A 21,647-nucleotide genomic window follows, 5' to 3' on the forward strand; every position below is an offset into this window, starting at 1 on the left:
AGACTTGAGGATTTAGTCTTTAGATATATTTTTAGATGATTGTAATAACTAATGATTGTAACCCGCCAACCCAACCCAACCCGCCCTAACCCGCAAAGGGTTGAGTTGAGTTGGTTTATATTTTTGAATGGATTGGGTTGGGTTGAGATTTTCCATGATTATTTTATTTTAGAGATGTAAAGTGTAATTTTAGTTAAACCACAGGAACCAACCAGTAATTCACTCCATACAATTTAAATCAACAATATTGCTTATTTAAAACAACTTATGTTTTTTTTATAAAAATGCTTATTAACTTACGTGGTATCAAATTGAAGTTAAATAAAATAGAGTTAAAATTGTAAATTAATAATAAGCAGTTTTTTATAAGTCAAGAATAATTAACTTATCAAAAATAACTTATTACCGGTTTAATACCAATATAAATAATTTTTTTCCTTATCCAATCAACAGAAAATAACTTATCATTAATGTGAGGGGCTGTTTGGCAGTTGCTGAATGATTTAGTGCAGAATAGTTAAGAGGTCAGAATGGTTAAGAGGGTCAAAATGGTTAAGTACTGAATGAAATAATGTTGTTTGGTAACTGTTATCTGAATGACAATAAATTACCATTTTAACCCTCATCAAACAAAAACCCATTAATCCAAACCAACAGATATGCTTTTCCTTTAACTTCAAGTGATGGGTTCGATTTCAAACAACCAGGTATGCTTTTCCTTTAACTTCCCACTCCATCGAAGGGTCTTGACACGAACAGGGATGGTAGAGTTTGATTTAGGTTTTTGGGTTGGGTTTGATTCGCATACTATTAACTTACTGAGGTCGCCGGCGATGGAGACGATGGAGGTCGCCGACGATGGAGACGATGGAGGTCACCGGCGAAAACCGGCCGACGTGGGGAAGGGGACGAAGGCGACGGGTTCAAGAGATCCAGAGATGGTGAAGACGATGACGGTCAAAACAGAGAGATCGTAGATAGGGGCTGTTTGTCGGCCGGTTGTCGTCGGTGACGGAAAATGGCAACGAACAAGGGAGTGGAGACGGCAGTGGGTAGAGAGAGTACGAGGCGGCAGCGATCGTAGGTCTGGAGGAGGGGCTGTGAGCGATGTGTGAGGATGATGGAAGAGAGGGCAAATATGGAAAAAGAGAAGTCTTAATGGTTGAGAGACCCCTCAGATGCAAAATGGTTAAGAGGGAAAATGTAACCATTCAGAGCCTTATTTTTTTTGCCAAACACTCCTCACCTCTTAGCGATTAAGAGGTTGGCTCTTAATGTCACCATTAAGAGCCAAACAAACAGCCCCGAGACTAAATAAAAAACAACTTTAACAGCCCAAAGTATTTTTACTATTTTGCTGTTAATCTTTTTGGAACAGAAGATGGATGTGGGTATTTGCGTTTTGAAGTTAACAGTCCAATCCAGTCTTGTTGTACTGGATGATTCAGCGTCTCTCACCCAGAAAAATCCTTGATTGATTTCAGTACACTTCCTTCTTCTGCATCTACTCAAGTGATCCATAATCTGATACGCATCTGACTGACTGACTTCAGCTTAGGTTTCTTGGGGGGTTCGTTTCTCCTCCGCCCTAGTTCCTTCCCTTGGGCGGAGCTGACCGGTTCTCTACTACTTTCCTCCTCAATATGATTGATCAGTTCATCAATTTTGTCATTCGACCACCCAGGTACGGACGAATACGTATTCATTTCCTCAATGCTTACTTTATTCCTCATCTTTTCTGGAAACATTTTATGTGTTCGCTTATTTATACTTCACTGGCATGTATGTGTATCCATGACATTGCAGATCTGTTCTTGGGCGTTTCTTTTATTGTCTTCCCATCCAAGTTATATGCTCATGTACGAGTAAATTTTCATCGAAAATGGGTTTCCACTTCTGTTTAGTACTAGTTCCAAGGGAAAAGAAGGTCATCATCAGTCTGTTGATTGAATTGATCTTGTCATGCTTATTTTATTCTCCGTTTATGGTGTAATGTGTTAGACTCTTTCTTCTTATAAATCTTTGTTACCCAGTCTATTAATGACCTACTCATTGTAGTTCTTTACTAGTTTGGTATCTACTTATAACTTGCAGCATTCAGAATATTGGTCTCAGTACAAATGTTTGTCCACTACAGTCATCTTTACAAGCTGGAATTGCCCCATCGACCTTAGACTTCCACTCCAAATGTTTGTCATTCCTTTGCTTGCTAATCATCCACATGCAAATTGCTATATGTGTGGTATATAATTGCCATTACTACATTTCTCGAGCATACATGGATGGTCTATGGATTATCCCTATGTTCTTCCCCTTGTCCAACCTGCAGAATCATGAGGCCCTTCGCTCAATTGGGCACACTTCTAAGTCTAAATTGATCCATCTCATGATTATGTTATGCCAATGCAAGAAAACACAAGGGTTATTCCTAGCATAATAGAAAGTGGAAAAGTAGTGGGACAGGTGGCAAAAGATCAACATACCCAAGGTATAAGAAGGAGCAATAGAGAAACGGTTCCTAACAAGAAATATGCTGTTGGATGGACTATATAAGGAGGCTAGTCTGGAGAGAGATGCATATCATGAAATATGATCTCAGCTCCTTCCTGATTTCCTTCTTCTTCCCCTCTGATTATTCTCTCTGTTAATTTACCTTTATGCTTAATTTTCCTAGAAGGATAAAAATATCCAGAACCTTTCATCTTTGATGACTGAAAAACCCTTGTTCTAATTTGTTTACCATGGAATGCAAACCTTTTAGCCATTTTAGTCATTTCTTGTGTACTGGAAAATTGTAGTTACAGCTTGGGAGGTTGTACCCTTAGATTTGGTGCTTTCATTCTTTTCACCATGGCAGAAGGTACTCGCCTAAAAGAAGTCTCAGCAGGTCTAAAGAAAATCATGGAGCTGATGGAAGGACGTCATCCTGAATATCTTCAACACCGTGCAACCGATGCTGCCCGTTTGGATCTCCTCGAAAACCATGTTGGTGCATTGCAACTGGAAAACCCTGAAAAACCTACTCTAGTTCAACTCTTTCAGGTAAGAAATGTCAAACTCGATTTTCCCCGTTTCGATGGCTCTGAGGTAATGCACTGGATCTTTAAGGCTGAGCAGTTTTTTGAGTATTATTCCACTCCTGATGCTCACTGTCTCACAGTTGCTGCTGTTCATATGGAGAAAGACGTAGTTCCTTGGTTCCAAATGATGAACGAGAATTCCCCTTTTAAATCCTGGGTTGTTTTTTTTCATGCCCAAGAAATGGAATTTGGACCATCGCCTTATGATTCACCTCAGGCCAATCTGTTTAAGCTTACCCAGACTACTTCGGTAAATGATTATTATGTTGAGTTTACTTATCTGGCCAACAGGATCGAGGGTCTCAGTACTGAGGCGATTTTGGATTGCTTTATACAAATGACATACATAGAGATGTATTGGCCCGAGACTCAATTTCATTATCTAAGGCAGTCTCTTTGGCGAAGTTATTTGAGGAGAAATATACCCTTAACTCTGGTAATAAACATTACCTTCCTTCTTCTTTCTCAAAAACCAGTTCAATGCCTTCTCCAAATCACCCTAAACCAAACCTTACTCAATCACACATTAAACCTACACTACCCCCATTATTGCCTACCCCAAACCAGAAACCTCTTGCACTAACCAATCGCCCCAACAACGTTAAACGCTTCTCCCCAGTTGAGATCCAACTTCGTAGGGAAAAGGGAATATGTTATACTTGTGATGATAAGTTTTCCATTCATCACAAGTGTCGTAATAGGCAATTTTTTCTATTGATTGGTGATGATGAGGACTCTCCTCCTTCTCCACTTGTTTCAAGCCTTAGCAATGACAGTCTAGTCCCTACTGATTCTCCACCACTAGAGCACCACCTCTCATTCAATGCTCTGAAAGGATCACATAGTATGGGAACACTTCGATTCCAAGGCTCCATTCAAGTGGTGACCCTTCAAATACTTTTAGAAGTGGTAGCTCTGATAATTTTTTACAACCAAGAGTGGCCCAATGTTAGAAGTTACCAATCCAACCATCACCGACCTTTAAAGTTCTAGTGGGAAATGGAAGCAGTCTCACCGCTGAAGGCTTTATTGAAGACTTACAAGTTCAGGTGTAGGGCCACACTATCCACCACTTTATCTATTACCTATTACAGGGGCAAATCTCGTATTAGGAGCATCTTGGTTAGCCACACTGGGTCCACACATTGTTGATTTTAGCGCCTTATCACTCAAATTTTATCTGTGAAACAAATTTATTGCCCTGCTCAGTAACAAATTGATGCTTCCACAACCTGCTCAATTCCATCATATCCGTCGTATGAACCAAACCCATGCCATTGCTGAATCTTATGCTTTGGAATTTCACGCTTTGTCCGGTTCACGATTGGAGTCAATTGCGAACCTATCAGACTTGCCACCGGAACTCTAGTCCTTACTTAAGGAGTTTGAGGATGTTTTTGCCACTCCTACTGGTTTACCCCCTTCTCGTACACACGATCATTCAATACCCTTGGTGGAAGGCAGTAACCCGATTAAGGTTCGACCATATCGGTACCCCCATGGTCAAAAGAATCAGATCAAGTCAATGGTTCATGAGATGTTATCAGACGGAATTATACAACCAAGCACCAACACTTTTTCTTCCGCTTCGTAAAAAAGATGGGTCGTGGCGCTTTTGTATGGATTACAAGGCCTTAAACGCTATTATTGTCAAAGATAGCTTTCCAATTCCTACCGTCGATGAACCGTTGGACGAATTATTTGGTGCCGTCTATTTTTCCAAATTGGATCTTCGATCCGGTTATCATCAAATTTTGGTTAGACCAGATGATCGACATAAGACAACCTTTCAGACTCATCAAGGATTATATGAATGGTTGGTTATGCCCTTCGGGCTTACAAACGCTCCAGCGACCTTTCAAAGTTTAATGAACCATGTTTTCCGACAACATCTTCGAAATTCGGTATTAGTTTTCTTTGATGACATTTTAGTTTATAGCCCTTCATGGACCACTCATTTGGCTCATCTAACAACGGTTTTGAAATTGTTGAGAGAGCATTGTTTGTTTGCCAAATTATCCAAATGCAGTTTCGGGCTAACCCAGGTGGAGTATCTGGTCACTTAGTATCCGGCAACGGAGTTCAGATGGATAAGCCAAAGATTAAGGCGATTTTGGATTGGCCTTTTCCAACATCAATTAAACAGTTGAGGGGATTTCTTGGTCTCATGGGATATTATTGCAGATTCATTAAGGGATATGCTGCGATTGCCTTTCCTTTAACTTGTCTTTAAAGAAAGATAGTTTTCTCTAGAACGAGCAAGCTGCAACTGCATTTCGTGCTCTTCAGCATGCTATCACTCAAGCTCCAGTCTTACAATTACCAGATTTTTCTTCACCATTTATCTTAGAAACTGATGCATCTGGGACTGGTATAGGGGCAGTTCTTAGTCAAGGAAAGCAACCCATTGCCTTCTTTTCTAAGAAACTGAATGCCAGAATGCAAAAACAGTCTGCATATGTGCGGAAGTTGTATGCAATCTCGGAAGCCATTTCCGGATTTCGACATTATCTTTTTGGGCATAAATTTATTATTCGAACTGATCAGAAAAGCTTACGCTCCCTCACTGATCAAACCATTCAAATACCAGAACAACAAACTGGGCTTCACAAATTCATGGGTTACAACTTCTCCATTGAGTATAAGCTGGGTAAAGAGAATGTTACTGCAGATGCCCTGTCACAGTCATTTTTTATGGCTATTTCTACCCCAACTTCCATGCTGTTCAACTTATCAATGAGGCTATTTCACAAGACCCTGCTCTAACCAAGCTCAAAGCAGAATGTTTTGCAGGGGATACAAGAGAACAAAAATTTCCAGATGAAGAAAAATATGCTTTTTTGGTGAAACATATTGGTCGTACCCAGGCTGCCTGACTTGATTCACAACCTTCTCTTGGAATTTCATTCTTCCCTACTTGGTGGTCATTCGGGAATCAAACGAACAAAGGCTAGAATTGCTAGCCAATTTTTTTGGCATGGAATGTCTAAGGATATTGCTAAATTCATCAAAGAGTGCTTAATTTTGCCATCAAACCAAACATGACCACTCTAGACTGGCTGGGTTGCTTCAACCTTTACTTGTTCTGGTTCAAGTTTGGGAAGATATCGCAATGGACTTCATCACAGGCCTTCCTCCCTCCCATGGCTACATCGTCATTTTGGTAGTGATTGATCGTTTATCTAAATATGGCCATTTTGCTCCATTGCAGTCTGATTTTTCCGGTTTAAAAGTCGCTGAGTCCTTTCTCGCCAACATTGTGAAACTCCATGGTTTTCCAAAACCATTGTATCTGACAGGAACAAAGTCTTCACTAGCAAATTTTGTCCGCACCTTTTTAAACTCAGTGGTACAACTTTGCCTATGAGCTCCTCTTATCACCCGTAATCAGACAGTCAATCGGCAGGGACGTTCCATTCTTTTTGGAGGCCCTGCTATATTCAAAACTTTTGATTACATTGCACAAATGAAATGACAGAGAATATATGCTAAGAACAAAAATGGGCTAAGCAAAAAACGATTAACAATCTGAACTAAACCTAAACCATTAATAATTTGAACCTAAAACCAAACAATTAATGGTTTGAACCTAAATAATTTCGGCTATAGTATTACACAGGTCGATAAAAAGACCCTAAACACATGTAAATTTGGGCCCCAAAATTTCGAAGGCCCTGTTCAAAATCTCACATTTAACATGCTAAAGGACGGCCCTGTCAATCGGAGGCATTGAATAAGTGTCTGGAACAATATCTTCGATGTTTTACTAGTAATCAACCAAAATTGTGGTCCATATTGCTTTCGTGGGTAGAGTATTGGTATAATACCTCCTTTCATAGTAGTTTGGGTATGACTCCTTTCAAAGTGGTTTATGGCCGTGAACCTCCTCCGCTCCTCAAATATGATCTCTCTGACTTGGACCTACTAGCGCTGCAAGACATGTTGCAAGAACGGGACGTCGTGCTTGCCCATCTTAAGTCCAATCTTCTCAAAGCCCAAGAAAGCATGAAGAAGTATGCAAACACAAAACGAAGACAAGTGGAATTTAACATTGGTGACCTGGTCCTGGTTAAATTGCAGCCCTATCGTCAGAATTCTGTTGCTTTGCGTCAAAATCAGAAGGGAATGTGATACTTTGGCCCCTTTCCAATTCTCGAGCGAATTGGACTAGTTGCTTACAGACTCCAGCTGCCACCTACTGCTAAAATCCATCCTGTATTTCATGTTTCGCTTTTGAAGATATGTACATGATCACACCAAGAGCCATAGCTCTCATTTCCTTTGACCACCATCGACCAAGGGCCCTTACTGTTACCCAAAGCAATCCTTCAAAGTCGTTTTCTGCTCCATAAGGGTCAACAAGTTCTTCAAGTGCTTGTTCATTGGGAAGGCTTACCACAAGAAGAGGCATCTTGGGAGGACTGGACTCCATTGCAGGCATCATTTCCATCCCTTAACCTTGAGGACAAGGTTCCTTTTTATGGGGGAAGTAATGTTATGCCAATGCAAGAAAATACAAGGGTCATTCCTAGCATAATAGAAAGTGAAAAAGTAGTGGGACAGGTGGCAAAAGATCAACATACCCAGGGAACAAGAAGGAGCAATAGAGAAACGGTTCCTAGCAAGAATTGTGCTGTTGGATGGACTAGATAAGGAGGCTAGTCTGGAGAGATACGCATGGAATGAAATATGCTCTCAGCTCCTTCCTGATTTCCTTCTTCTTCCTCTCTGATTATTCTCTCTGTTGATTTACCTTTATGCTTAATTTTCCTAGAAGGATAAAAATATCCAAAACCTTTCATCTTTGATAACTGAAAAACCCTTGTTCTAATTTGTTTACCGTGGAATGCAAACCTTTTAGCCATTTTAGCCATTTCTTGTGTACTGGAATATTGTAGTTACAGCTTGGAAGGTTGTACCCTTACAGATTATGGAGGAAGCTTATGGCCTATTTGATAAAAATGAATAAAAGCCGAATGAATAAGAGGTTTGAGTGATTTAGTGGTATATAGCTTTGAGCAAGCCAACTTCAAATCCATTGTCAGGTAATGGGGTTTCTGTATATTATCAACATTAATAAAATCAAACTGATGAAACCTAGCTGCCATTGGAGCTGCAATACACTACATCTATTATTTACATTGTATCATCCGCTTCTCTCATCTCTAGTTTTTCGTCTAGTCTGCTTTCTCTTCCTGCTAACAATCGAAAAGATATGTCTGAATGTTGATATAGGACGATTATCTTCACGCAAATTTCATAATCATAACGAGCGTGAGGCATTTTTGGAAACTTTTCATTGGAAGCTCGTCAAATTCATCTAAAAAATTGAATGAGACTTGAAGATGAACCTTGGTTCCATCAACTTCCCACCTCCACCACCAATACCAATAGTTATGACTAACCTACCATTGAAACTGAGACAAGAACGATGACTTCAAAGTTGAAATTGAGAAGTTACTGATGGAAATGAAGCCAGTGATGAGAGTTTGATTGAACGATGAGAAGACTAACAGTGATGAAGTGGCTAACCTTTGCTTGCAGTTACCACCTAATGGAAATAAGTGGCTAGAGGCTGAAAACGACTACTTGAACCAAAACAAATTTGCCTGAAACTCGCCAGAAAACCTTAGCAAAACCCATCAAAAACTTGGTCAAAGGATGGAAAGCGTAGGAAATCTGAAAAGAGCAAGAAGGAAAAAGATGGGTCTAGGTCCTCTGTGCCACTGGCCGAAGTTGGCATCAGGCGATAATTAGTGGAGAAGATGAAATGATTCTAGAGAGAGAAAAGGAGGCTTTTAGATTGTTGCTCTGATACCATTTAATGTAAAAATGTTTTGCTCAAATTACACATGGTACAACTAGCCACTTTGGGGTTATCATCCATATAGAAATTGCTGAGAGAGGTTTGTCAAATCACTTACACTACCTTATTTATGTATTTTCCCTCGACCACCATTTGGACGACTACCATACTCTTAAAATCGTAAGCAGGCAAAGAAACAAAAGGGAGAAATGGAGAAATCGTATCGATTACAGAGGAGAGGAGGCGATATGGAAGAAGACGATGGAAGGAGGCGATATGGAAGAAGACGATATGGAAGAGGACGGTGACGAAGGAGGCTCCATAATTGTGTTGGATAATTAGGTTTTCTATTGGAAGAAAAGGGTAACATAGTCATTTTATATTTAGTCCCAAAAGGTGGAACAAAAATAATCAAGTTTTGTCCCATGAAATTTAAAAATAGTCCCATCTTGTCCTATGTATTTTTTGTCCATGGCATGCCAAACATAGGACTATTTTTTTTTGTTCTGTCCCATCCCATGTAGTCTGCATGCCAAACACACCCTAACAGACTACCAGTAGATTGGTTTCAGAATTACTTAATTACCTCGTTACTCTCTTTTGACATTTTGACCCTGTTTAACCTGTTTGCATGTACCTTGTAGTTATTTACATTAAAGAAGAATTCAATATTCTCCCTTCTCATTCTAGAATACCTTTTTAAAGACAACATTTTAACAGAAAGTTGGCTTCCAGATTTGATAATAACCAAAGCAAAGCAAAGCAAAGCAAACCAAACCAAGGAAATGTAGCCCCACTTCCAATGTTTACTGCTACACTGGCATAATTTATGGTGATTGCAAGTCTAAGGCAATATATGGTGTTTCGTATTTTGTTAACTGTTATTTGAATTTTATGTTGGTCCAACTAGGTAGACGTTATTACAATTCTGATTTTATAGAAAAATTATAAACTAGAACAGGAAAGTCTAAAATTTAAGTTGTTGTGAAGGGCACTAGATTTTACCAGTTTTCTTCTCTTTCTTCTAGTTTAGTAGTGAGATAACTTTAATTATAGTCACCAACGATGAATATTGTAGATTTCATTAAATTAGTAATTCTTGCGAAGCATATCCTCCCTCATACCCTTAGTTGCAAGCCCAAGGCATCTTACTTTTTATTTCTGTTATAAAGCTTAAAGCCTTAATTACCTTTCATAATCGTTACTGTTTTGCGTTAGTTTTCATCCATATTTAGACATGTACCATGCTTATCAACAAGTATAACAATTAGCAAGAACCTACTATCAAAGGTCGTGGTTGTGGTTGTAGAAGACCAAAACATACATGGGATCATTCAAAAGGATAACTATGAAATTGCTTTAATTATGACTTAATGAGGATCAAAGTTCATGCAGCTGAGTCAAAACATTTGGTACAAAAGCTGAGTTTACGTTGTATGAGGAGTAGGCTATATCACATATGGAAGTGGGGGATCTTTTTACCCTCTAGTGCATATACTGCATGTTCACACGCAGCCTCTTCTTTAATGGAGGTATCAATGGGGCCATTTATTATGTCAGTATTTATAATCCTTGCCATGATCTATTTTTCTTACTGTTTCAATGCTTTCTTATATTGGGTGCACATAAACTGCCTTGTGATTTTTCTGAGCCATCTCTGACACAGGGCCGAATATAATCCTGAACAATATTTATGGGAAAAAGACTTCACTCTTGCTGGAAGGAAATTCAGAAGACAAGACCTGGAGGCAAGTATGGACATGCACATCCACAACTTGCATATATTCTTTTGTGCTCTTTTATAATGCACCTTGATTGGGAATGGACATAAGTTCTGTAAGCTTTCTAAGTCAACTATTTGTACTTTGCAGCTCAGGAACGGTAGAGGGCATACCTTGAGGTGTAGCCATTACATGCCTTCATCCTTCCCAGATGACACATCTCTTCCTTGTGTTATATATTGCCACGGAAACAGGTTTTTCTTTGTCAATCCAGAATATGTTCATAAATGGAAAGGATATTTGGCTTTCAGGCTGCATTTTAAGCAACTAAAAGGCAATTATTGTTTTATGCTAGCCATTTTCAATATAATTTGCCTAAAAAGAGCATAAAAAACCTACTATTCTTGATAAACTCTGGAAACTAATATTCAATCCGTTCTCGTCATCTCTAGCAACATTAATTACAGTCAGTTCGAATTTGCCAATTATAGCCTCTTTGAGTGTTCTAAGGTCTCTTGAGGGTAATAGCAGAGACGTTGAAGGCACTTCTCTCACATGTTAAAGCATGCATTGTGTTTTCAAGGATATCATGTTGTTTCTTTCTCCATTGTTAGACTTGAATAAAGGGGTTAGATTCTGTTAAAGTATCCATTGTTGATGAGTCACTGGTATCAATGGGAGAAATCTGTACAAAGACCTGACAGTTCTTGAATACACTGATCAAGCGAATTTAGGGGTTGAGAAGAAATAGAGGCAGGCTTCCAGGAAAGTAACATAGACACAAATAATATATTGCCGAAGAGATGGGTCAAGTAGCAATATGCTTTCTTTGAGAGAGAATACCCAAAAAAAGAACCTTTTTGCCTGGGAATCAAGTTTCATAGTATTAAGCATTTAATCATGTACATAACATACAAAATTGAAGAGGTTTTTTGAACTTGCAGGAAATTACAGAGTATTTGGAAAGAGAATCTAAAAGAGTATTTATCCTTGTCATACTTTGAACGGCATACAATTAATTAATTAGTAGGATGTAAAATGATATCCCCAAAGTTTATGTGAAACACCCGGAAGTATCAATAGAGAGCAAGCTAAAGAACAAAGTGATCCCTGGTTGGAGTTCCCTTAGGAGCTCAAGAAAGCAATGGCCCAGCAATGGTGGATATCCTGAAATGCTGTCTCAAAAAGGTATGCCAAGGAAGGTGGAGCATCCAACTAATTGAGGCCAAGACACTCATGGCCCATCACAATTATCCGTCATGGGTTCTGAAAGACACAATGATAAGGAAAGAAGATGACAAAACAGTTAAATTTTTTGGTGATTTTTGTATGTGGGAAGATTCACGTTAATAGTGCCTCCTACTTAGAACCATTGTGTATTTTGACTGGAGGATGAGAAGAGGGAATTAGCTTGATATTATCATATGATCTCACATACAAGATTATGTAATCCAGGATGAACAGGATGCACCAGGTAAGATGGTTACTTGACCGTGTAAGAGAGGCACAAGGAGCTAGATCCAATTAATTAGAAGCATCCACAGATTTGAGCCTGTCATTCTTTTGGGCCGGTCTGGAAGATGAACTTATGTTTAGTGCCTGGATCTGGAGAATTATCTGTTAATGAGAGACGTGAAGAGTTATTTATTATTTTTTATGTTGAGGTCCTGTTGAATATTTGACGTGGAGGTCGTATGGTAGAACCCAAACCACTAGCTTCCCCCAAAAAAATTATCGTCTCTCATACTGACCATAATGTTCCAAAGGTGACAGATTTCGAAAAGGATAACCATTAATCAAGAGCAATAGCAGTAACATCTCATGCTTGACCAATAACCTCAGCAACAATAATAATATCAGAGCAAGAGTTTATAGCATCAAAAAGACTGAAGTGCTTCATCGATCACCAAGAAACAACTTTGCAACAGATGAACGTACCAATGACATTGACTGGTCAACCAGATACATCAGGCTGAGAAAATCAGGCAGTCATGACCAGAAACATTAGAAATGCCCATAGACGCTGTGACTGTTGTCAGAAACACGAGAAGAATATCACAACCTAAAACACTATCAAAGATGCCATATAAACTGTAACCAGGAGCATAAGAAAAATGTCAGGTGTGTCAGCTCTGGGCTAGGAATGCGCTGGCTAGGGTTTTTCCTTGCAACAGCTATGTCAGCTAGGTTGCAAAAGCCAAGAGAGTGGAAATCCGGCAGGTTGGACCAATGATAGAGAAAGGAAAAAATGAAAGAAGGCGACATAGAGTTTAGGGAAGAGGTAAGCTGATGGAATTGTGAATAAAAGGAAATACAAAATGATCCAGGGAGAATCCCTCTCTCAATGCAACATGCAAAGAGCCAATACAACTGAAAATACTAATGACATGCATAATACGTATCCCCTCCTTCCCTTTTAAAAGAGACTAATAACCAACTTTCTAGCCACTTCCCACAATTGCTCTTTTAGCCCTTCTAGAATAGGCTTTCCACTCTCTTGGCTTATTCTTATTAGACTTGATGATTTCTGGGTTCGTATCACATTACATGACTGTTGAAGGTGTGACCACAGGGTTTGTCAGCAGGAGTTGTGTTGTGCAAATGCAAGGGATGCAACCGAGTTGGTTGGCTAGGGTTTATTTGTGATTTAGGAATGAAATTTCAATAATTTTTGGGCTTAAGACTGAAATCCTAGTTGTGACATAGTAACCAGAGGGTTCACAACTTCCTGATGGTGATGGGTGGTGACTGTCTCGATTTAGGGTTTTTGTGATGGTGGCGGCTGGCAACATTATGACGGAGTTTGGGGTTCGTAATGATAACATGTGAAAAATTAGGTATCTTGGAAAGTGTGCTCTATTAAATGAGAAATGATACCGATATGTAGACTCCATTTGTTGGCTATGGGCTGAGACATGCAAACCAAGTGACACCGAATATATTAGAACCATAATGACGTAATTAGTGCTGTCTAACTACATATATGCTACAACTTGAGGGGTCTTAGCGTAGCTGATATATATGTATCTATGTTTGGTATTATACATCTAGGGCTTCCTCATGGGGTTTATTGCAGCTCATTTGGTGTATCATGTATATCTTTTTTGGCCTTTTGCTCAATAATTCAATCATGTCTGATACCATCTTTGTATGCCTTTGGTGCACATGGTGTTTGCCTCCTTAAAGCCTTCTGTGATAAGTTTATAGGTCTCTAAAATGCTTTCCATTGAATGAATAAAAAACTTACATGTTACCTGTGGTACCTGTGTAGTGGAAGTAGGGCAGATGCAAATGAGGCTGCTGCAATTCTTCTACCATCAAACATTACTGTATTCACTCTTGATTTTTCGGGTTCAGGGTTATCTGATGGCAATTATGTCAGCCTTGGTTGGCATGAGGTTCACCTACCTTTCTTCTAATTATTTCCTGTAGTTGTAATGTTCTTTAATGTTTGATATCTTGTTTTCATATACACTTCAGAGTAATGACCTAAAGGTTGTAGTGTCGTATCTGAGAAGCAATGAACAAATATCTCGCATTGGTCTATGGGGACGCTCTATGGGTGCAGTTACCAGGTATTTATTTTATATGTACTAATATATGTTAAACTGAGATTTAAAACTTAATAACATTGGTCTGGAATGTCAACCAGTAGAATCTCCCAGGTCTGGTTCCAACTAACTTCACCCTATGTTGTTGAAAATATTTATTGTAAATTTGTAATCTTTGCATGCCTCATGAAATTCGGAAACTTTCATTCAAAGGACTTGATCTCTCTGAAATCATGCAGCTTACTCTATGGCGCAGAAGATCCTTCTATAGCTGGAATGGTGTTGGATAGTGCTTTCTCTAACTTATTTAATCTAATGATGGAACTGGTGGATGTGTACAAAATTCGGCTTCCTAAGTTTACGGTAATGCTTTTTTTGTGGTTATTGTATTCATATAATAAATACTGTATTCAGAAATACCAACCCCCTTAGGGTGTTAACTTTCCATAACCCCCCCAATATATGTATAATGCTATTTTATGTATTTTTTTACATTAGCAGAGTCCGATCTATGTTACATTATCATAATTCTTCAACATTAAATAGAAGTTTCTGTAGAAATAAATTTTTGAAGAAGACATTTACCGAACAAAAGTATTTAAGAAAATATTGGACATTCTATTGTGCGTGGGTAAAAAAACATGCTTTTTTGGGGGGGTCCCCTCCATGATATTTCGCTGAAAGGAATGCTGCAAATTTTGCAAGTTCTACACGAGCTTGTGAGTAAAGTGTTTTTAGCTATTTTGTTCATTTATACTGTAATACTTCCCTTGTCAGTCCAGCTTTTATATCAAGTTGAAAATGATGAAATTCATTAAGGCAAGGTCTTCTTACACTCTTCATCATATTTATTCATAAATGTACCCTAAGAGTCCCTCAAGCTGGAAAAACAAGGGTATAAACTTGTATAAAGTGTGTTCTATCGCTCTAACATTGATTGAAATAGACACCTTTCATTTGCGACCAGCACTTTGGAGGACCTCTGAATATGCATTCATATCACATTTCCATACATACTCATTATTATCCTGGTTAAAAGTTAAAACATGTTACTAAGTATCATGTACTTGGAACGCAGATTACGCATGAATAGCAAGATTAGCAAAATATAGGGCATCCCTAGAATCCTAAAGTAGATATTAAGATCTAAGCTAATAAACTAAATAGTTTGGCCATAATCGAGGGAATCCTTTTTGGTATTTGCCAACTGTATCAATGTGTCCTGCATGCCATATACCTCAAAATAGTCTTTTATTGCAAAAGGGTCATTATCGAAAAAACAAGTGTCACTTTGCCTGAAAATGGATGAGTTATATAGGATAATCAATTATTGCAAAAAGGCCAACCCTTTCTTCCTCTTCGTGACCTCATTTGACATAATGAAAACTCATCTGACCTGTTATGGTCCTTGTGATCCTCATTACAATTATTTTGATGGGGAGCACGTCAGAACCTCAGCCTTGTAGACTATAACACCACCACTTGGTTGTCATCTTACGACCTTGAGCTGACCCTCGTGGGATCCTTGCCCCCTTGTTTTAAGCTCTCTGTTAAGTAAAGATTATTTTCTGCCCGAGGACTTTTCTCCACTTTGCTGATCCTTTGGAAGCCTTCTTGGTTTTAATAGAACTTACTACAAGCATTTTTTTTATGTATCATTGATAAATAATTGATTTAAAATGATAAACATAAAAGGAAACAACTCAAAAGATGAAGCAACCTACCAGCTCAGAGAGCTTGATGACTTGGCTGTGGATATGCATTTGTAGAGACTATAAGGATCTCTATGTTATAAAGTTTGAAAATTTAAGGATATTGTTTGCATATCGATGTGGTGTTCTGTTTTATGAAAGTTAATGGTCACATCTATCATTTTGTAGACATCAACAGAGCGGGTTTCTTTACTTTCTGCAAGTTCCTAATCTATCATTTCAGTGATCTTTTTATCTCGTCATAGTTTCTAATCTTTCTTTTATCATGCCTGAACCAAAAACGTTCCATATCACTACTTGATGGATTAAGGTCATGACACACATAATTGCACTCCATGTTCTCATGTTTTTATTTGTGTCCCGTTGCCTTTTCGAATACCATGAATCCTACTTTTGCAGTGTAACTCAATCAGAAAAGCTCTTTGTGTCCACCATTTTCCATCTCATATGCGATCCAGTCTTAATACTAGTTTAGCATGAGGTAAGTTACTATGTTCTTCCTTTTCCAAAAAAGTTACAGTGTTCTTTACCACATCTGCATCATATTGGAATAAAGATGCATTGTTTCATTTCAACCTTTCCAACGACCCTCACATAAATTCTCAAAAGATCATTGGTCCTATTGGAGGTGTCAGATCACTAACATTGCTTTTTATGTACCTTTATCCTATGTTTTACATGTTCCAACTCCAAAAGAAACTTATATGTATCTGTTAACTGATTTTCAATGCTCTTTAGTGGTCTTTAGGATGGAGGGACAAGCCAGTTGACTACATGAACCATTGCTTTACTAGCATGCGTGATAATATATTTGTTGTTATTTGGTTGCACATTATTTTTGGATACTCCCGTTCATTTGTTTTGTAATACATGAAATTTTTCTAGTTTCATTAGTCCTCAGGTATAAACGCCACAATATTACCATGTTCTTCTTCCTATTCCACATGAGGTAGTTTGAGCTGTCCTCATTGTGCCTGTTAGATACTCTTCTTTCCCTTTTCTGCATAGAAAAATCATTAGAATGTGATCACTGATTGAAGTTGCAACATCTGAGTTTCTGTCTTGTAACTCCAATGTTCGCACTTTCTGAAAGGGTGGGTGAAAATAGACGTGTTGACTGGCTAGGGTTTGTGGGAGAGGTGCCAGTCTTTGAATCACCACTCACTATCTAGCTTCACTACAATTATCAGAGGTGGAGAATGGATCAGAATTGCTGTGATATCATGAAGAAATTTATTAATTTGAGAGGCGAAATTTGTAATTCTCTCTTTTCCCCAACATGTGTTGATGATGGCTTTAAGTTAAAATACGAGTAGAAGACATAAACATACTTCTATATGTATGGTTAGTACATGTTATTCATAAACATGCGAGCACTGATTGGTTTGTAGAGCATCACTACTACTATGCTATAAGCAGTCTTTATTACAATTCTGAAGGCTCCTGAGAAACTTTTGAAATTCTTTCCATTTATTCAGGTGAAGGTCGCTCTGCAATACATGCGTCGAATGATTCAAAAGAAGGCAAAATTCGATATCATGGACATTAATGCCTTGAAGGTCTGTCTGAGTAATTGTTATCAAAGTATGATTCGAATGATTCTTGTTTGAAGGGTTGAGGAGGATAATTTATATTATTCAAACTTTGACCATGTTAATTTTAAAATCCCTTAACCCTACCCCCTTCTGCCCCAACACACACACAAACACACATAGAAGAAAAATGAAAAATTAGCTCTAAAATAGCGTTATCATTTCAATTTTTTGACACCACAGGTTGCACCAAAAACATTTATTCCTGCTTTATTTGGACATGCCAAAGGTGACAAGTTTATACAACCCCACCACTCAGACCTCATCTCTAATTCCTATGCGGTATAAAACATCCCCCCTAACACTTTCTGGTTCAGTTACAGGTAATAAGTTTGGAAATAGTTAAACAAAATTGATTATCTACAGGGTGATAAAAATATGATAAAGTTTGAGGGCGATCACAACTCATCTAGGCCACAGTTTTATTATGACTCGGTATCCATATTCTTTCACAACGTTCTTCACCCTCCGACAGTATCACCAGCTTGTTCAGGCAAATATGAAAAATATTACGATCTGGGAGATCTTCAGGTTGATGCTGGTATAGAAGAGGTAATTTTAGTTTCACCTACTGTATTATTGTATTGGAGTTTCCTTCTCAAATTAGAGTCTTCGGAATTATAGTATGCCCAAGGAAGGATAAATCTGAATTTTGTCTGTGAATGGTACTGAGCATGAGGCTGGAAGATTGGAATGTGGATAACTTTTTTTGATTGTGCATCCTGTTTGTATTTCTTTAATGTTTTTCTTCAGTTTGTGTGCCTTCCCTTTCCATTCTTCTCTCTGTGTGTGTTTTCTGGGAGGAGAATAGGGTGGACAAGTTTGTTGTTGCTCCCTGAGTTGTTACATGTGCAACCAAGTTATCAAATGAGCACCATCGTCATACTAATTGAAAGGCATATAATGTTCATCTAATTGTTGGCTTAACTACTGATTACTCGAATAATTACTATGTCATTGCACTTCTGATATTAAAGTAATCCGTTAAACTCAATTAGATGAGATAACGTCCAATTAGGTATAGTCTTGGCTATCATGAATTTTTTTCTGTTGATATTATGAACATCTCATGTTTTGCTGTCAGAGTCTATTCTATGAGATGATAGCCGGCCAACCTTTGGGTATAGATGCAGCAAGCACTTCATCCGCCCCACCTAGCATTTTAACCACAGACTCAGTTGGGGATTTTCTTCCTCGAATTATACAAGTTAGAGTAATTCAATGAATCTCACCTTTTAATTATATCTACCTTTCATGTTACTAAAGACTTCCTAATAATTCTTTTTCCGATGGGTGCAGAACTCCCTGGTGAATGATGTAAATTCAGATAATGCCCACGAACGATCGCAATTGCAGGTGATTGTGGATATACCTATTGGTGTTCTTTTTTCAGTGATCAAACTCTCTTCAATGTGCGTTTTACATGAAGAGCATGTTTGTCATTCTTTGTAGTTTTCTTCAGAATGCACTAATTAATGATAATCTATATCATAATTTAATAAAGAACCGTATTGTTCTCATTTGTATATTATTGTAATGCACCCACTTGAATATATATATATATATATATATATATAGAGAGAGAGAGAGAGAGAGAGAGAGAGAGAGTTTCAGATACAAACTATGAATTGTTACAAACCCTACAAACCTAATCTCAACCATTGATTATGTTCATTCTGAAATTTAGAGTCGGTTATCAAATGTGATTGAGTAAATTTAGGAACCGGTTTAATCTACACCGTTGATTATCTATATGTATGATTGAGATCGGTATGTAAAGTTTTTAACAGTTACATGGTTTGTATATGAAACTTCTTCTCTCTCTCTCTCTCTATCTACATGTTAGGGATTAGCTTATACTAATATTAAGATTACCTTATCCTAATCTTAAATTACATACATCAGAACAAGAATCTTTTTCTAACTTAACATATTTTATTACCATTTTACTAATTAGATATTGTAAGTTGTGTTAAACTTGATTTCTCTATACTAATCTTCTCAGGACAAGCCTAGTGGTCAAACCGAAGAGTGTTGTTCTTATACAAGCTCAACTAGAGAGAGCTGGGGAAGATGTTCCTCTTTGGGCAGTGATGGTGAACCTTTTCCAGATTGCACCACATCGAACAACAATGATCTGGTCTCTCTTTCTCTCCCTCATACATACACAAGTACCTTTGCTTGAATATAAGGATCAATGCACTGGCCTTGGATATGGACTTGATCTATTGACCAATAACCGTGCTAGTGATTCATGGTGTAAGCTTAAATTTGGTTTTATAGAGATAGTGTCCCTTTCCCCTGTAAGCTCAAATTCATTAGTAGTAGTTAGTTCACAACCAGTGACTAGTTCCAAGCTAGTTGTCCATTGTCAATGCTTTCCTGTTAAACTGGTTTGCATCACAGCTGTAACTAAAGTAGTCGCCTCTTTAACTGTGAAAGAGATTTGATCTCATAAGTTAGCAATGTGGTTTAATAATTTTTCGAAATCCCAGGTGTTAGGAATAGGGCTAATTACCTCATTATATAATTATGATATATTTGATGTGTCCATCTAGGGTTTTTAGTGTTGGCTCATGGCCCATGAAGGTCATCTATATATTACTACCGTTTATCAAATAATAGGACATATCTCGTCGATGACGAGGGACTGATTGGACATGAAGGAATAGAGTTCATCGATTTTTGTGTTTTGTTGCATACATGCAAATGTCTTGATCTATGAAAAGATTACGAGTATCCTTACTAGTTTAGATTTTCCTGCTCCATAGGAGATTTTCCTAGAATATCTCTAAGGGAAGTTCCCTTATTCAACAAGTTACCTTTTTGTTATTGCTGTAAATAGTTGTCAATAGCTGCTCTTTAGGTTATTGCAAATCCTATATATTCTGCTGTACTCTTACCAATTATTCTCAAGGAAGGAATTCATATTTTTCTTGAAAGTTACAGAATGGATATATTTATATACAAGAGATGGGAGAAATGTCTCCAGGTTGATCCCTAAAATCTCTCTAATTGATTTGTTATACAATTTCTATAGTTATGTGATTTGGTTCCATACTTCCATAAACTCGCCCTCAAGCCAGAGCATAGATATTGATCATGCCAAACTTTTTATAACATGGGAACCATTTACTAGTGCTTACATTTGAATAAATCCTGTTGTAATGAATCTTTCTTCAATATTATCACGAACAAAGTGTCGATCGATCTTGATATGACATTATGTTTAGTTTGTTCATGAAAGAGGGCATTTGAAGCGTTATGAAGTGAATAGTTCTTTGATTACACATCAAAGCTTTATTGGAACTGTGAGCGCATAGTCAATCTCTTAGCAGTCGATGTACCCATACTATCTCACATATTGAGGGGGTGTTTGTTTGTAGCTTAATCGGCTGAATGTATATCTTTAACCCACTAGGTTTTTTTGCGTTAGCTTTTAGTCAAGTTGGTCAAATGAGTACCACGACCTCAATCATGGTGGGCAACTTGAGGTAGTACTAAAGTTACAGCTGGCAAGTAGCTGTAAGTTGTCATCCATCAGTTGAGGAACCTTCCCTGTAGTAAGCATGTACATATGAGTTGATGCACCTCCAACAGTAGTAAGTAAATAAAAGCCCACCTTTTTCAAGGTGGCTCAATTGATGTCATTAAAAAGGTTTAAGTGATACGGAGTAATACCAGTGTGTAATATTTATGTAACGCGTAAAAAATATTAATTGTAATTGTGTGTTTGTTTGAGATACTAATGATGCGTGCGTTGAATTTCAGGTAACATTGAAGGTGCTTGCAACACCTCTTCGAACCACTCAACATGCAGCTGCAGATGTGGAGAGGGAAAAGAAGAAAGGTGCAAAGAAATCTGGACGTGACAAGTTCGAAAAACTAGAGGCCCTTAGTCAGCGTCTGCGCCTTTGTATTCTGAAACGTGTCAAGCATAGGAGGAATCATTCATCCTGATGAACTTTGTAAAATATATGTAACCACAATACGAGATTGATTATTATGTAGGTCATGGGTTTGGTTTTCCAATTTGCTTGTCTTCTTTAACATCCCCCTTAACATGTAAGAGAACCAGAAGTGAAATATGAAGAGCAATTTTGCATTACCATTTATTGCTCAATTAACTAGACTAGAGTTTTAAAGCATCGGCTTCATCTAGGTTTAATTTGATGCACAAATTAA

The 21,647-nt window shown here is 37.9% G+C and overlaps 1 protein-coding gene across 5 annotated transcripts; it reads left to right on the forward strand.

Moving 5' to 3' along the window:
• The first annotated feature begins 1,381 nt into the window (after positions 1-1,381).
• LOC112502029 lies at positions 1,382-21,573 on the forward strand. Of its 5 annotated transcripts, none has more exons than XM_025105837.1 (14): positions 1,414-1,684; positions 1,807-1,859; positions 10,553-10,638; positions 10,758-10,861; positions 13,879-14,005; positions 14,088-14,182; positions 14,398-14,521; positions 17,349-17,429; positions 17,646-17,744; positions 17,829-18,014; positions 18,547-18,675; positions 18,762-18,818; positions 19,468-19,602; positions 21,234-21,573. In XM_025105837.1, the coding sequence occupies exons 1-14, from the start codon at positions 1,644-1,646 to the stop codon at positions 21,420-21,422; spliced, it is 1,506 nt and encodes a 501-aa protein (XP_024961605.1). In that variant the 5' UTR covers positions 1,414-1,643; the 3' UTR covers positions 21,423-21,573. The 5 variants fall into 5 exon arrangements, with proteins under 5 accessions (XP_024961607.1, XP_024961605.1, XP_024961606.1 ...); XM_025105838.1 differs by having other exon boundaries at positions 18,547-18,669; XM_025105840.1 differs by lacking the exon at positions 1,807-1,859 and adding an exon at positions 10,282-10,418.
• The last annotated feature ends 74 nt before the right edge of the window (positions 21,574-21,647 follow it).

Source organism: Cynara cardunculus, unplaced genomic scaffold (assembly GCF_001531365.2).
Source record: "Cynara cardunculus var. scolymus isolate 2C unplaced genomic scaffold, CcrdV1 Un_Scaffold_853, whole genome shotgun sequence".
In the NCBI taxonomy this organism is placed as follows: domain Eukaryota; kingdom Viridiplantae; phylum Streptophyta; class Magnoliopsida; order Asterales; family Asteraceae; genus Cynara; species Cynara cardunculus.

Coding starts and splice junctions, on each gene's coding strand:
- LOC112502029 (XM_025105837.1), top strand. CDS start 1,644: ATGATTGATCAGTTCATCAATTTTGTCATTCGACCACCCAG. Junction 1,685..1,806: donor TTTGTCATTCGACCACCCAG/GTACGGACGAAT, acceptor ATGACATTGCAG/ATCTGTTCTTGGGCGTTTCT. Junction 10,862..13,878: donor ATATATTGCCACGGAAACAG/GTTTTTCTTTGT, acceptor GTACCTGTGTAG/TGGAAGTAGGGCAGATGCAA.